This window comes from Mirounga leonina, unplaced genomic scaffold (genome assembly GCF_011800145.1).
Source record: "Mirounga leonina isolate KUSES-001 unplaced genomic scaffold, KU_Mleo_1.0 Mir_152, whole genome shotgun sequence".
Classification (NCBI taxonomy): domain Eukaryota; kingdom Metazoa; phylum Chordata; class Mammalia; order Carnivora; family Phocidae; genus Mirounga; species Mirounga leonina.
Window position 1 is genome coordinate 1,412,594 of NW_023270380.1, and position 17,342 is coordinate 1,429,935.

General features: G+C 51.6%; 1 protein-coding gene across 3 annotated transcripts in view; it reads left to right on the forward strand.

Annotated features, from left to right (window-relative positions):
• The window catches only part of GALNT2 (polypeptide N-acetylgalactosaminyltransferase 2), a 182,773-nt gene that overhangs the window by 156,668 nt on the left and 8,763 nt on the right, over positions 1-17,342 (forward strand). For all 3 annotated transcript variants that reach the window (XM_035008429.1, XM_035008430.1, XM_035008431.1), the window contains 5 exons: positions 612-715; positions 4,991-5,117; positions 10,533-10,625; positions 10,960-11,043; positions 13,076-13,202. In XM_035008429.1, coding sequence (XP_034864320.1) covers positions 612-715; positions 4,991-5,117; positions 10,533-10,625; positions 10,960-11,043; positions 13,076-13,202 — 535 coding nt within the window. The remainder of the gene's footprint in view (positions 1-611; positions 716-4,990; positions 5,118-10,532; positions 10,626-10,959; positions 11,044-13,075; positions 13,203-17,342) is intronic.

Sequence of the window (17,342 nt, forward strand, 5' to 3'; positions counted from 1 at the left end):
CTTCTGGGCACTGACCTCCGGCACTGACTTCCGGGCACTGACCACCCACACTGACCACCGGCACTCGCTAGCATTTATCCAACATGACAGTGTGCTCTAGACCTCCAGCACTCGAAGTTGAGTTCTCAGGGCATCTCCTGGGAAGGAAGTAGGGGCTCAGTTAGCCTCCTCCCAGGCTGAGGAAGCACAGCAGTGATGGTCCCCGCTAACGGGAGGAACCGGCTCCAGGATGAGGAGGAGGCTAGCTGACACTAGCGAGCATTTCCCGAGTGTGCTGAGGGCTTGTACGTATGGTTTTTTGAAATCCTCTAAGGAAACTGAGGCACAGAGAGCCCAAGTACTTGCCTAGGGCTGCTTGTCAGTGAGTGCCCCCAGCTCCAACGGTCACTCTCTCGGAGGGGACACTACTCCGCGGTGAGAGTGCCTGAGCAGGGCGGGTGGGAGGCATTTGAAGTCAGCAGTGAGAGCATCCCGAGCTCCAAATGGGGAGCCATGGCTGCACCGGGGTTTTTAAGGTCAGCTTGTAGACCTGACCTTGGTATTAGAATGCAGATCTAACCCTGACCTCTGGCCCATCCCCCTCTCCCATTCCACCCTCTCCACCTTCTCAGAACCCCTATGATTGCTGGCGGGCTCTTCGTGATGGACAAGCTCTACTTTGAAGAACTGGGGAAGTATGACATGATGATGGACGTGTGGGGAGGAGAAAACCTGGGTACGTGAGAGCCTGTGTCTTCGCTTTCCAATTCTGATAAATTGGATGGCCTTTTCCTACCCACCAAGGGCTTCAAAATGAAAAGTGGAAGCTTTGAGGAGGCTGTTAGGCAAGAGCAGGTGGTATGCAGGGAGCCAGTTGGAAAAAAAAAAAAAAAACAACTGTAAAGACCTCAATCACCATTCATCACACACCGTCAGTCCCTGAGTAAGTATAAATAGCATCGCTTCCACTACAGTGTCTGGGGCTGGGCGTTAAGTCTGTCGCCCTAAGTTAGAGCGCAGGATGCTAGAAGACAGGCAGTCTCCTTGAAGGGAATGGCAAATTCTTTAACATCCTTTGGATCCGAGGGTTTGGACAGAGAGCTTCCAAACGTGGGGAACAGGCTGTGGGATCCGTGTTCCACCATGTGGGGTGGAAACCAGCCCGGGCCAGCCTCGTGGGGTGGATGAATTGTGATGCAGGAAATCACACAGAGCTGAGAGGCCTTGGCGTTTAAGCCCTTCTTGACTATGTTGTGAACGGTTCTAATTTGGTTTGATTTTTTTTGGTTTTTGTTTTTAATAACCCATGCAAATCAGTTTTCCTTAGGTTTACGGCCAATGAAATTTTATAGACTTCTGTCTGCATTACTAGCCGCATCATATTTATTGCATTAAGATAGAAAGACTCTTCTTATTTTGTTTTACTGTTTGTTTAGGGTTTTCTGCCGGGGGTTCCGAACTGAGTCTCCTCAGCCACTGATGCTGTTGAATTCATTACACCGGCCGTGGGTGGGCGTGCCCTGGGAGAAAGCAGGGCAGGGACAAGGGGGGACACATGACGTCACTGTCATTTTTAGTAGTTTTACCTGTAACAGAAACTTGGATATTTTTTTTGTTTAAAAGAAAAAAAAAAAACGAGACTAGCCTTTTATTTTTCTCTCATTTTATGATGTGAAAGTTCGTGATAACATCTCCGCTGCAGAGCATTTGTCTGCCATGGTTTGATGTTGAAAGCTTCTCTAGGCTCAGTAACTACACTGGGACAAAGGACCATGAGTCAAACTCCTTTTGGTTTTTTTAACGATACGTTGACAGGTAGGGAGAACTTGTATTAAAGTCGTTTGAGCACGAAAGGCTTCAGAAGTATTATTAATCTTCTGAGAATTCTCAGTCACCCTCGCTCCGCAGACGTCTCCTGATGGCTTCGTGGAGACCCGGCCAGCCAGGACCCCCCAGTAGGACAGTGCATCACTTAGGTGACCATCTCCTGAAGCCACCGAGTGATTTTCAAATGTGTGCTATTACCTGAAAGCATGGATTAGGCGGATGAGGTGGCGGCCAGCCTTTGTGTCACAGGGTAGAGTGTTGACTGAAGCATCAAATGGGACATTTCACAGAGAGACCAGAAGAAGGGGGAGAGTTTTCTTAAATGACCTGGTTTGGTTGTTGTTGGTTTGTTGGTGGTGGTGGTTTGGTTTTATATTCATGGAGCTGTGCCATAGGGGAGGTTCCCCAGAAGGGCTTGAGGGGCCTGGGGTCAGGGTGGGGCGGGCAGGGCCCCTGCCTGGGCCCCATCTGGCACCTTCCCTCCCCTTGCCTAGCTCGGTAAAGCCACTCCCGATGAGTCTTCCCACTGTCTTCAGAGGTCAAGCAGGCATATAGATTCCAGCAAGGGAAGTCCCCAGTCTGATTCTTTCTTTCTGAGACTGCTGTGACTTCTTTCTCTGAGCGCTGGCTGCACATCCGGCAGCTGTCCAGACTGCGAGGTGTGCGTGGATGTGTGTCGGGAGAGGTGGGGTGCAGGGGTGCAGGAGTAAAATCCAAAACCGCCTCCTCCAAATACACCCGCCCCCCCAAACTAAAGAACTGCTGCAGCTTCCACTTTTCCTAGCTGGTCGTGTGGGCCTAATGTAAGCAATTAAAAAGTCGAAGAACCTGATCCTGAGCCCGTGGGAGACACAGGGGACAGCCTCCTTGGGCATATTTGTCCTTCGTTCGTGTCCCCACAGCATTAGGATAGAGGCTATCTGCTTCCAGTATATTAGTTCATTTTACGCTTTTTTTTTTTTTTAATTAAAGGATAGCTAACACACAGTGTTACAGTTTCATTAGTTTCAGGTGCACAACATAAAGATTTTTGACAACTCCGTACACTTCATTTCATGCTTTCTTGAAGGACCAAGATCTTGCCTAAGATCTCAGAGCAAAGGCCAAGCTGCAAACACAAACTGCCTAACTCAAAATCCACCAAGTTATCTTGAGGAACCATTCACACGTTGTAGCGTGTCGCCGAGTTCAAGTGAAATCAGAGCTGAATGTAATTGTAATTGTATGTGGCCTTCAGAATCTCCAGCCAGATCCCTGACTGGATCCCCCCTCCTGGTTTAACAGCTTTCCCATAGAGAAGGCACAGGACCTTCCTAGCCCCCAAGTTTGAATGTTCCAGTTAGGCAAACGTATATTTAAATTTTATGTCCTGAAATACAGAGAACTTCTTATTCAAAGTGTTGTTGGACGCTAAGAAAGAAAGTCAGAAGCCCTTCATTGCAGAGGCTTGGGTGGTCATGACCTTACATTTCTCAAGGCTGTGAGGGAATTGGTTATGAAAGGCCTGTAACAGCTGTGTGGATCACTCATTTCCAGCCAGTGGGGTGTTTCCTATACTTCAGCTTGCCGGACCCAGTCCTAGGAGCTCCTGCTGTTCTGTCCAAGTGGGAGTTATGCACCTTCAGCTGTGCAGTCTGGGCTCCTGCTGTCACAGACGAGGCCTTGTCTGGAGGATTTCCCCAGCACCTCACTCGGGGTCTGCGGTAATCCCACCTGACTTCTGATCCTTCTATACTTGCAGCAGTGATGGCTAATTCTGGGGATTCTGTCTTGCCTCCTCACTGTGTTCTTGATGTTGAGGAAGTGCCCTTTTATACCAACCACGACGTCTGCTGCAGGCACTCGGATGGTTGGTGGTGAGGACAGGTGCCTGGTCAGACGGTACCAGGCTGTTCCAAACGGGCCAGCCACGTGCCGAGCTTTGCCCGAGTACAGATGCTCAGGGCGGTGTGTGTGTTGACGTTGGCCTGAGCAGTGCCAGCCCTGAGCATCTCGTTACTCCTTAGGTCGATTCTGTGTCCAAGCAGGGGAACCACTGGTGACTGGCTGCTGGTGAACTCCGTGGCCAGCTTTGAGGGATCTGTGAGTTACTGAAGCGTCTTTGGTCACTACCATAGTCCAAGAGACACCTGTGAACTTCCCAGGTGACTTGAAGCCTGCTAATAATGTAGTTATGAATAAGGGTAAATTTTGAAGTTTAAGAAAAGCATTTTTTCTCTTGGGTGGAGAAAGCCCAGGTGCATAGTAGTGCTCAGTGCACAGAAGTAAGTTTTAGAGAAGACAGCATATACAGTGGCCTGTTGTAGTTAAGATCAAAGTTTCATTGTGTGGGCATTTCATGCCTTTTGATGTTTATGCACCTTCAGAGATGCCTTTTCTAATAGTGTTGATACTAAGCAAGTGCAAATGTCATACCCCGTGGTCACAAACCAGCTAGTGAAGTATTCAGTTTGAGCATTTCACTGGTCGATACTATGATGCTATATGGACATGCATGGTCTTATTCCCCAGGGTCCTTTATATTCAGGATAGACCAAAGATTCACATTTGTCTCAAGGCGTCTCATCTGAATCTGAAAACTGTTTCCATGTGGTCTCTCTCTCTTGAGTTTGGAATAGAATTGTTTAATGAAAACATGGGATTTGGTAACATAGATCTCATTGGCTTCCATAATTCAGATCTGTGCTAAAATCTAAGATCGCACATGTCCCAGCATAGGTAATGTGTTTGAGATTTTTCTTCTTTTTTGTCTACGTCACTTTATATTTCTGTAAAACAACACTGTTGTGGAGACACCCTCCTAGTGAACCCGAGTGTGAACTTTTGTTCGATTTTTTTTGTGTCTCCAACTTTATTGAGGTCCTGTTGACAATTTGAAATTGTATACATTTAAGGTACACGACTTGATGATATGCCATATGTGTACTTTGTGAGATAGTCACTAGCATCAAGCTGATTACCACATCCGCCTGTACCTACTTTGCGGATCGTGCCATGGAGCCGGGAGACCCAGGGTGTGTCGGATGTCTCCACTGTAGAAAGTTCAGGACCATGTTCTGGAGGGAGGCAGGTTCCTTATCCCCATCTCCTTCGGCCGTTGAGGGCATGAGAGCCCTTCGATGGGATGGTGGTGGGTGGGCGTTGGTACGCTCTGTGCGTCACCCTGTCTCGTTCCTCGTCTCAGAGATCTCGTTCCGCGTGTGGCAGTGTGGTGGCAGCCTGGAGATCGTCCCCTGCAGCCGCGTGGGACACGTGTTCCGGAAGCAGCACCCCTACACTTTCCCAGGTGGCAGTGGCACGGTCTTTGCCCGGTAAGTGGTCATGACAAGGCCATTGGGGACCACTACCCAGACGGCACTTAACCTGGGGCTGCGTGGAAACAGGTGTCCTTCGTTGGGACACCACACGCCATTGACAAGGATCACCCATACGCACAGCAATGCGAGTCCCTCTGGAGGGCAGTGTGCTGAGTGAAAAGTCGCATCCTCTACAATCCCACTTCTAGGACAGTCTCAGAAAGACGCAGCTACAACGATGGAGGGCGGACAGGGCTGGTGGGGGGAGTGACCACAGAGGGGCAGCCGGCGTGGTGGCCGGGCTGAGGGTGCCGTGCTGCATCCTGATGTGTTGGTCATCACACCGATCTGTACACGTGGGAAAGCTCATACAACTGTAACCCCAGAAATGTATGAGGAAACATGATTGTAGAGAAGAGGAGCTTGTTTTTTTTTGTATGTATTACCATCCAAGGAACAATGTGTGAACAGTGTGTAAGTTAAGCCGTACTGAATTCAAGCCAGGAAATCCACACGGCATGTAGATAGGATCTGTGATAGATAATAGATACATTTTAGCAACATAAAGATGCCAAATGAAGAGCTCTCCGAAGAAAATAGGCAAATTACCAGTCGTGGGCCCACGGTTTTTTCTAGGGAATTCTTTTCGATGCTAAAGATAAAACAGCATACAAGCCAGCCCGCCTGGCCTCCGGGAGGTGGGAGTAGTCAGCCCAGTATTCGAATAGCTAAATAAGATGATCACAACCACTGATAAATGCCATGAAACAGATAAAACATGGTCACGTGGTTGAGCATGAGAGGAACAGGGGGAGAGGTTGGCAGGGTGTCGTGCAGCCAGGGGACCCCCGAGAGGTGGGAGGGAGGAGCTGTGGACTCCCTGCAGGACGAGCAGGTCCTTGGTGCCAAGGTCAGTGTGACTTCAGAGCAGGAGGACCCCAGGTGGGACTGGAGCCTAGAGAATGAGGGGACAGTAGACAGCATGGGGGGCTAGACCGGCCCCAGCCAAGCCCCCCTGTGGGTTGTGGGAAACTGGAGGTTGTTTTGAGGCCGGGGGGAAGCCGCTGTAGGCGCCTGACCTTTGAGCAGTTACCTGACTTCTCTGTTTTAAGCTTTAGAGAGCGAGGTGACACCAGGAGGAAATGATGGTGCAGGTGTCCCTCCCCTCCTCTCCAGGAGCAGGGGCGGGGACACTTGTAAGACTGCTGTTGCAGTGGCCCAGGGCTGAGAGGAGGTGGCCTGGACCCAGGGGCGCCAGGCTCCAGCCACCTTCCGGCAGGCAGTGGCCTGGCAGTGGCCGGGGACCGAGAGCCAGGAATTAAGAGCAAGTCCTTGGCCTTCGGTCCTACAGCTTTGCTGACCTGCTGCCCCCACCAAACTAGGAGCACTTGAGAGACGGTGGAAATGAGTTGGGGAGAATGACTAGCTTATCTCTTGTATAGCATTTTAAAACCTTGATTCAAAGTACAGATCGCACAATACACATGTATTACATAGAAGTTAGTTTTAGCATAGAGACTCTGGGTTCTGGGAAACTTAAATGAAGCCAAATAGCAAGTAACTTCTGACCAAATTATCTTCTTTCAAAAGCCTGTCCTTTCTCGAATGTTAGATCTAACTTCATTACTGCTTTTTATTAGAAACAAAAATATGTTCTTATCCAGTGAGCTCTACAAAATCAAACAGTGGTTGATATGTTTTTTCCCAGGGACAACGTGAGATTCCTCCCCAAAACCTCCTGGGTAGACATATCAAATACCCAAATCAAAGCCATTGGTCACTACCAGCACATGGCAGGCCCTTAGAATTCTAAGAATCTGTTAACATACACAGAACATTGCTTTATACGCTTTGTTTTTTTAAAAGCACTCTTCTTTAGAAGGGAAACTTCCTCACTCTTGTTCTGTGGCCCAGGAGCCTGAACACTAGAGGCCTGGAGAGAAGACAGACCCAGGCTTTCCATATTTGGGGCAGCAGAGATCTGCTGGCCTTCTGTGAGGTTCTGCGGCCCTCTGCCTCCATGGACTCAGCTAAAAGATAAGGAGGTAGAATTACATTATTTCTGAGATCCCTTTCCAGTTCCAAGTTCTCTCTGATTTTCTCTAATCTGTGGCATTAAGGTATAAGTATTTCATGATTTAAAAATTTGGGACTTCACAAATAGCTAACACTTATATAGTGTTTTGTGTGCGTCTGGCTGTTCTGAGTACTTGACAAATCCTAGCTTACATCATTCTCATAAAACCTTATGAATGAAGAAGTGCTATAAAGGAAACCAAGGCACAAAAAGTTTCAGTCCCTCAGTCCAAGTTCACGCAGCCAGAAAGTGCCAGAGCTGGGTTGCCACTTGGGCAGTTGGGCTCCAGACTCCATGTCGTCACCACACATTGATCTTTTTAATCTAGATCCATAGGGGCAGCTAGTGTCTAGGTCGCCGCAATTTGTCCATTAGGTACAGATTCTAAAATGGGCAACAGAACAGGGTGTGGAGGCTGATCTCATTTGTGTAGGTTAGTCTGTCAGTGAGTAAGTTAATGATGAATGAATGAGTGAATGAATGAATGAATGAATGGAGCAAGTAGCCCCAGTGGGGTCTTCACGTTGTTTTACCACCCCTGGGTGTGCACGTGGGCACCTGCACTGAAAGGGTAAGACAATGTGACCCACCTGCAAATTCTTTTTTTTTTTTTTTTTAAAGATTTTATTTATTTAACAGAGAGAGACATAGCGAGAGCAGGAACACAAGCAGGGGGAGTGGGAGTGGGAGAGGGAGAAGCAGGCTTCCCGCAGAGCGGGAAGCCCAATGCGGGACTCGATCCCAGAACCCTGGGATCATGACCCGAGCCGAAGGCAGACGCTTAACGACTGAGCCACCCAGGCGCCCCCACCTGCAAATTCTTACTTCCTGTCCCTGGTGATGGCAGCCACATCCCTTAAGACCATTTTGAGAGTGATCCAGGTGGTTTGTTTTTCACTGCATTTCCAGTTAGCTTCCCACAAACCCCTGCAGAGACTGGAGGGCGTTGTGTGTGTGCTTGAGTGGTATGTTAATTAGAGTTTCCCCCGGGGGCGGGGAAGGTCCCAATCAGAATAGCAGTGTGGCCGTGGGGTAGATCCTTAGATGGATATTTAAAGTGGTTTTAGGTGTAGAGTTAATGGCAAGACTTTACTAATACGATTGAAATTAAATAGAGGAAACCAATGGTTTAAAGTTAGTTTCTTACGGAACTTTCTTCTGTCACTACCGCCAGGCAGCGGAGCTGGCCCATGCGAATCACACTTTCTCTCTGCTGCCTGCTTCCTGGTAGAGCTGCTTTGCCCTGAGTATACGGGTGGGCGGAGGGGAAGCGCAAGCGAGGAGAAGCCGGATAAATCAAAGTGAACCCTTCTGGGGGCCAAGGTAGTCATAGCACCAAGAGGACTGTTTGGCATATAGCAGGTACCCAATAAACGTTGAAATGAATGAACTGAAACTAGCACTGAGTAGCATATGGAGCCGACTCGTTGAGGCTGCGTCCATATCTTTCTCGAGTAAGTAGAAAGGTGTTGCATTGCATTCAGGAATTAAGAAATAACTTAATTACTTAATGACTTAAGTGATTCAAAACCACTGTGTGATTGGAATTCACAAAACCTTGAAGCCATTAGGGCTAAAAGGGACCTAGGAGATGCTTGAATCCAATCCTTTTCATCTTACTGATGAGCAGTCCAAGTCCCAGAGCACTGAAGTCGCACAGCAGGTTAGGGATTGGGCGTAAATTGAGGCATGAGCCACTTTGGAAGCCTCCAAAATCCCAGTAAGAGTATTTAATGGCTCGTCTGAGAAATAATGCTTATGTTCCAGCATCCCAGGCACTTCAAATCTTTAGATGCACATGGCTGTACATATGTATTTCTTACAGGGCGAGAGTAAAAAATATCCTCAATCTCATTACCAAAGAGAGCAGTCTTATAATGTGGCGGGCCCATCTCTCACCCCCCTCCCGTCCCTCCTCCTCCCTTCTCCTCCCTGCACACACAGACCTCCCGTGCCCTGGTCTCTCACCCAACAACCAGCCAGGGGGACATCGTTCCACGGCAGCAGGTCAAATGTCCACCAGGATTTTCAGTGACTGCAGAGTCATCCATTTATTTCATCATTTCCCTGTCGATGGTCATAGGGTTTCTAAAATTTTTTTTTTACCATTATAAGTAATGCTGAAGTGAGCATATCTTCAGCTATATATTCTCCTTGAGGTAAAGTTCTAGAAGTGGGAACTGCCGGATCAGAGGAGGGGGTGTGTTCATTCATATGGTCCTGCCTGTCTCGTAAATGGCATTTACAACAGTTCATCTTCTATTGCACGAAGAGAAAAAAAGGGCTATACATCACTGTGAAAGATAGATGCCCCGAGTAGAAATTATTTTAATAATCGTAGCTCAGGTAATTTGAAAGGCTCACCGTTTAAAAGAGACCTTTCTGGTAGAGAAAAGGAATTCTTTTCAAAGGTGAACATTGCCTCCCTAATGTATTTATTTTGGAAGAACATAATGTCTTCCATATGGGTTCTCAAGGAGGAGTGAGTCTACTTTGGAACCGAGTCCAGGACACGGGAGCAAAGAGGCTCACGGTATGAATGCTGCTTCATACGTGTGTGAGAACAATGTGGGCAGGGTCAGGTGCTGACGCCCACGCACGTGGGAGCCTTGCACACCGGCCGTATATGCAGAAGTAGCTTGTTGCAGTGGCCTTAAATGATCACGCATCATGGTTTTGAGATTGGAGCACGTGGTTTTCTTGCGTGGCAGAAAAGGCCGCTCTATGTGGGTCCCTCTAGCACAGTGTGGTCAGTCGGAGCCCCAGATGTGGGGCAGAAGGCTTCTCTCCCCTTCCCATCACTCTTCCTTGTCCAAACAGGACACTCTCTCAGCTCAGGTCTGCAGGGAATAAAGTCTTTTTAATAGTAATTCTTATCTATTTGTAACTTTTCCCCAGAGCTATCTAGTAATGTGACAGCCGTGATGAGAAGGACCATAGAGGCCAAGGATTTCTTGGTTGTACTCTTCCATGCCAGCCTCCTGTGCGTACATAATGCAGGTTACCGTGGTGACACTCCGCGTCCTTCTCGCTGGTCCAGCTCCAGTCTCTTCCTCCCGGGACCTGCCCGTGCTGCAGTTCTAACTCTGACTTTTGCTCTTTGACAATCTGTTTCTGTGAAAGATGAGAAGGCGAGTTCTGTTGGTTCAGTAAGCACCCGCTGAATGCCCGCTACCTGCAAATCCGGGCCTGGGTGCCGAGCAGGGAGATGGCCTGCTCTGCATCCCTGCCCCAGCTGCCGGCCCACCTTGGAGGACCTTCCTAAGTATCCCTCCAAACAGACAAGTGCACACGGAGTGATGCTGATGGAAAGGAAGCAAATCACAGCTCAAGGAGATTTATTTTGTTTCTAGTAACACCCGCCGGGCAGCAGAGGTCTGGATGGACGAATACAAAAATTTCTATTACGCAGCAGTGCCTTCTGCCAGAAACGTTCCTTATGGAAAGTAAGTGTCACTTGAGCCCTCTCGTGCTGCTTTACTTGGGATCCCGGGGGGTGGGGGGAGCCTGTGGTCATCCCGCACCCCACGAACCATTCTGCTGCCAGAGTCGGGAACTGTCACCCAGGTGCCAAAGCAGGGGCCTCTGCTCAAGGCCGGGCGAGGACCCAAGGCAGGAGGCGCGTGGGAGGTGGGCCAGGGCCGCAGGGACAGGAGTGTGGACAGTCCAAGCTCCACCGCCTGCCTCAATCCTCTTCTCAGCAGCAGCTTTCCAGATTTGATGTAGGGAGCTTGTCCATTCTTAAAATTGGTAAAGGAATCTTATTTCCCTGTCCTCCAGTATTCAGAGCCGATTGGAGCTCAGGAAGAAACTTAGCTGCAAGCCTTTCAAGTGGTACCTGGAAAATGTCTACCCAGAACTAAGGTAAGCCGCTAGGGATCAGGGTCTCGCTTTGTAAGGGCTTAGGAGCTGCAGATGTCAGAGAGGCGGGGAGGCCCCAAAAAGTGACAAGTGAAGGTTGTGCCCCTGGTGAGAGGCCGGGAGCTGGGGCTCACCCCACAGCTGTCCCTAAGCACCCCTGAGAACACGCTCCCTGAATGGTGGCCTCCTGCTGCATGACCTTCCCATTCCCCACAGAGGCGGGAACGGTCCCAGGTGGCGCCTCATTTAGTCATGCCCTGTTGGTGAGAGGACAGGGGCTAAGTGACAAGGGCTGTTGTCTCATGGGCTCTGTAAGCCACCCGAGGAGCAGCGCCCAGCTCCCCCCACCCCACCCCGGTGTGCTCTCTGGGCCCTCCCTGCCCAACGGGTGCGTCTGCCCGGCCTCCCTGTTCTGGCTCCGAGGGCCTCGCCCTCCTCGCTCGTCTTGCCCTTGTGAGTGAGCATCCGGAGCTGAGGTCAGTGCCGACCTGGGCGCAGACGGAACAGTAAATCCTCTACGCCACTCCCCTACTTCCTTCCAGGAGACTTGCTGATGGCTCTTCTGCGTCTGCTCTCGACACCTGCTGTTCCATCTTAAATTAATGGGAGCTCTGCGTCCTAAGGGAGCACTTGAGACCCTCATCAGGGCTGCAGGGCTGTGGGTTTCGGGACCCATCCGAACTTCATCTTCGTAAAGGGATTGCCGGACCATTTTGCTTTAATGCGGCACATTCCTTATTCTGCATGTCGCCCGGGCATTTCCCAGCGGGTCGCACACCCCCAACATGGGCCGTGAATGCGGGAGTCCCCACCATTATCCTTTGGGCTAACAGCTCCTTCAGAGCCCTTGTCCCAGAGATTTGTTTGAGAGTTAGAGAATGCGGCTTTGCCCCAGCGCTGCTCTTCACAGCCATCAGCCCCTGGAACTGTTTGTTTCCTGTGCCCGAGAAGTGGTGTACGACATGGTGCCCCCGCCCCGAGGAGCGGGGAGAGCAGACATTCTCCTCCCTCTGGCCCCTCTGTGACAGACGGCTTTCGCTGGGGCCTGCGAGCAGAGTTGGTCACCCGGGGGAGGCCCCTGGGCATTGTCTCTCTCCCCGCCAATGCGGTGCTTCTCACCAGGGCCTCGTGGCCCCGTAATGGTACCCACTTTGCTTTTGCCGTCACGGTTGTCTGTGATTTGCTGGGTAATGATGCCAGACAGAGTGACATTAAATGCAGCTTCACCGTGAGGACGCCCATGATGTGGGGTGACATCGGGCCTGTGCCACGTAAGACCATATCCAGAGCATCGAGCACCACGGCAGCAGGCGAATCTGCCTGCCCCCACCCGAGCCCGGCCAGGGAGACCCCGACCCAGTACTCGTGCTGTGTGTGTAGTAATCGCTGCCGTTTGCTGGGCACCTCCTGCGCCAGGCACCGGGCTGCCCGTGCTCACGGTGAAACGTCGTATGGGATACGTGCGACAGTGCTGCTTTACAGGCGCTGTGCGGGAGGGGGCGCTGAGGCTTGGGGGGGGGGGTCCGAGAGATGACACAGCCAGTACAGGGCCCGGCCGGGCGCAGACTCGGGTCCAGGCCTGAGGCATGTGGCCCCCGCCCACTGTGCCCTGTTTCTGTTGGTGGCAGGCCGCCTGACAGAGCCACTCAAGTTCCCCCCTCTACTAGGTAAAGCTCAGATCCTAAGTCTGCTGGGAAGCTCAAGGCAACAGGATCTGACCTCAGGAATTGCTCTTCTAAAGAACTTCCAACAGGCCAACACTGAAGAATATAGGAGCTTTTCCTTTCCAGAAACATTTTCCAGATAGGGAAAGAATGCTTCTCCAACTTGAAATCTTCACTTAGGGTTAGAAATCCAGGATGTGCAAGAGATGCCGCCCAGCTGACACAGGCCGCCTGTGGGAGGAGCGGTAGGGGCCGGGGGCTGAGGCCTTCCTCTCATGGTTCCTGCTGCTGGACACGGAATCACCGAGCAAGGGGGGCGGGAGCCGGGGGGCCTGCAGAATTAAGCAGATGATTCTCCTCTTGCTTTCCAGGGTCCCTGACCACCAGGATATAGCTTTTGGGGCCTTGCAGCAGGGAACCAACTGCCTGGACACTTTGGGACATTTTGCTGATGGTGTCGTTGGAGTCTATGAGTGTCACAATGCAGGGGGGAACCAGGTATGTGAGGGGGCAGGCTTGAGCCCCTGGAGGCCCAGAGAGAACACGGAGGGGGCCCTGAGCTTACAAGTCCTGGCTGCTGCCTTTCTCCTGTGACCCGGGATGTCTGAGGTAGCACCTGGCCCCAGCTGGTCACCCACTAGCAGGCAGCTGCAGGCTCAGGTGGGATGTCCCAGATCTGGACAGACGCGTGGAGCCTGCCGTCAGCCTCGGGCCAGGCTCTGCTACCGCAGCGAGGGGCGCAGTGGTTAACACTGACATCCAGCATCCCTCTGTCAAGGCAGGCCTACAGGGCTGGTGGCCTTCATCTCCTCCTCTTCCTCCTCCTCCTCCTCATCTTCCTGCCACCCCTGTCGTCCCTTTGGCGCGTGCTCGTCCCCAAAGCACCTGTTCTGTGTCTGCCTCTGAGTCTGATCTCCAAGCATGCTGATAAACACCTGCCTGGGTCCCAGCTTAATAGGCACAGACCCTGTCGCTGCTACCAAAGTCATTATTGGTCCCTGCCTATTAGATAACACTGGCTTAGATAGAAAATACTAATAATTACTAGCTTCAGTCTGACACACATATACACACACAACTTGTCTTGGAAACATAACACACACCCCCACCCTGAACTTCTGTCCTCAATGAAAACAAGACAGAGAAGTGAAGGCCTGTTAGGCCTAACCCATGGCCTATGTGTTCCAGAGGACAATGTCTAGAAAGCAGTTTTCCCATAAGAAAATAATAGATATTTGTAAAATATGGGCTTTGTACACAAAAGAGTTTGGGTAATGCTAGGTGCTCTTATCTCCTTGAAAATATGTCAAGCTTTCAGAGGACCTACAGTTTAAGTGTGGGCGTGGGGGGTTAACTCAGTGTATCCCAGATTTATTGAATCCCAGAACCTTCTTTAAATAGAACTATTTTTAAAAGAGGGCACCTGTTTTCCTGTAAAGTTGGTTCTGAGTCCCCCCCAGGGAGTATCTAGGCAGACTGCAATCCCCAAATGCTTTGCCTCCTCTCTTCACTTGGTGATGTCATCTTAGCAGTTGCTTGGACCGGTATGGACATCCTAAATTAGACAAGGGAGGGAGAGCCGGTTTCAGGCAGCGGCCAGGGCGTGCATGCCGCACCCGGGCCTCCAGGGTCTCACCTCTGTCCTCAGAGCACAGCCCCTGGCTCCTGTGCATGCGCCCCAGGGAGAGGCTAGGAGCTTTGGGTGAGCATACAGAGCCAGCCTCAGGGGGTAGCCTGACTTGTGGATTCTGAGTATTTTAACCTATGATAGGTGGGTCCCTAGATGTGAGGAGTTGGCTAGAAGGAGGAGCTATAAGGAGGGAGGGAAGAAGGAGAGGAGGAAGGAAGATTCAAGTCCAGCCGAGTTTGTTGGGTGCAGACAGGAGGGAGGGAGGGCACCGTGCCTGCCAGGAGTGTCTCTGTGTCCTTGTCAGGCCTTTGGTCTGATGCACTGAAATTCACTGTGGCCCCACTTCCTGCTGGGGACCGTGTGGGTGTGGTTCTGTCCCCCCCAGCGATGCACACAGCGGTGGCGACACGGGGCCGTGTGGTGCAGGTCTGACTGCAGGGAACCGTGCAGGGACGAAGCGTGAAGGGGTCTGGGCCTTCAGTGTGAGGTAGGGAGGCTGAGGGCGCAGGGAGAGGCAGGGGTTTTTATCTGTTTGTGGCCAAGCCAGAATGAAAATACTTAAGTGTTGCCCTCCAAAAAGTGAGGCTTTGGGAAGACAGGAAACGCAGTGCATCTAATGAGTCTCCGGGAGCTCAGTTTAATCTGCGTCAGAAAGGAGGTGCTTTGGGGTCTAGTAAGCCCCAGGGTGCTTTTGGTCTTGGTGGCAGAAATTCAGAAATTGGCTGCTGCACGTGGAGCTGGGTGAAGGGTCAAGCTCGCCTTCAGTCTGCATGTTACAGTTCAGAGGAGACGTGGCCCCGAGTTATCTACCTTCTGTATTGTTAGACTTTGTCTGATTCCAAGTTGGCCTCACCGCCCTCCGCCATTTAATGACCGGGGTTTCCCTCGGTCACATTTACAACGTTCTGATGATTCAGTGACCGTTAGAGGGTCAGTCCTTCATATTTTAGCAGCTCTACCGGGCAGTGAGAAGTCTGACTGTGCATTTGAAAAGTACATACGTACGGCGGCTGTTAGTGAAGGATTTCCCGGTGCTCTGCACCCTGCCCTCTCCGGTCTCAGGCACCCACTTCTGTCCCGGGCTCTGTGCGTGGCTCTTGTGCACTCAGCATGGCCTTGGGGTTGGATGGCACCTTGTACTGCACAGCTGGTAATAAAGCCGGTGGCCGCCAGGCAGCAGGCTGCCATGGCCTGGGTAGTCGTGCCCCCCCCCCGCGCCCCCACCATGAGGGCTGGTGGCCGTGGCTCTGGATCCCCGGATCCTGCCTGCAAGCTGGTCTCTGAGCCCACGAGCCCTGCTCTACAAGCCCGCAGGGAGGCTGAGCATCCTGGCCTGCCCAGTGCATCGCTGCTTTCCACCTGTCTCCCCTGCAGTTTTTCATAGCACCCCCTTTTTGTCTCAAATTTGTCCTGGTTGTAGTCACCATGGTTGTAGGCACGGGAGCTCATTGACGATGAGCTGCTCTCAGGATGCCATTCTGGGGGGAGGAGGAGATTGGGACGGTGTCGGATGCCCCCCAGAGGCGGCTGCTCCCAGCTGTGCGCACAGGTGACCGTGCTGGGCCGCGACCCCACCAGGCTTGGGCTGTCGGTGAGAGCGTGCAGCATGGCCTGTGCAGAGCACCCCGTTCCCTCTCTTCCCTTTTGCTGTTGGGAGACCGTTGCTGTTCTCACACTGGGGCGGGGAGAGCTTGCCCTCCTCCCCGCAGATGTCTGCTGAGTGCCCCCCGGGCCAGCCGCTGCATGCTCAGGGGTCCTGGCCAGGAGGACCCGGCCCTGCCTGCCCAGTGAGCAACGTTCTACCATCTCTGAGCCCTCCCCCCGTAGTTTTGTGCTGGAATCGCCCTGAGAGCTCTCCGGAAATTCTGATGCCGGGTCCCCTGCCCAGAAAGCCTGCTTTCATCAGCCTGGGGCCGCAGAGCCCTGGGGTTTGTGAAAGCTCCTGAGGTGGGTGATTCTAAACGAGCAACTGCACAGTGAGGGTTTTCTAGCAGGGGAGGCCACACCAGTGCGGGAACGGCAGTGTGACCACGTGGTGTACCTTCACCCACACACCGGGGACCACGTTCCTCCGTGGACCAGCCTGCGGCCCGGAGAGCTGCCTTCTAGATCAGCACCGTCCAGCTGTGCTTTGTTTGCTGAAAATGTTCCAGATCGGCACCCTGCAGTCCAGTTCTCACCGACCCCATGTGGCCACAGAGCACTCAGAATGTAGCTAGTGTGACTGAGGGTGTCAGGTGTTCATTCACTTGACTCAGCAGGTGCATAGTTTGGCCACTATGCTGGCGAGCATGGGTCTGGAGGCGGCGGGAAGCCAGGGCTCGTGCCTACTGGTGCAGATGTTCCGTGAGTAAGTCCCGTCCCAGCTGATGGAAGGCGATGCTGTTTTGAGTGGTGTGCCACATGGGTGAGAAATGAGAGGGTAAATAACGTTTCCTAACTGCAAATAGGGTCCCATGCTCTGAACGAGTACGGTTTCTTACCTGGTTTCTGGCGGAGCCTCAGCAGACACACAGAAAATGGGAAAATTAATGGCCATGCTCTTTTTAAGAGTGGCAGCTCAAAAAAGCAATTCTTAAATATTTATGAACTTTATTTTACAAATTCAGATCATTGAAATGCAACAGAAGAACAAAGTGGCAGCCAGCTCTGTTGTTTGCACAGTTGAATTAGTTTTCCTGGAATTCAGTGTAAAGTCTGCTTTAAAATAATTAAGCACACAATAGCAAGAAGGTTGTAGAAACATTCGTACGTGAGCTTTCACTCGGTATCTGCAACCCTTCCAACATCTCTTCAACACCTGCTTCCAAGAAGCATCTAGAATCTTGCCCACGAGTGGGGGCGGGTTGGTGCCATTCCTTCACGTGAGCCTCGCTGTGGGTGTGATGCATATCTGAATGCATGAAAGACGGGGTGCATGAGCTCCTTCCTGGGACCTTTTGGCCCCCAATTCTGCCCTGATGTGCTGGTGACGCTGAGTGCCCGTTGGCGCCTCGAAGGCACCAGCT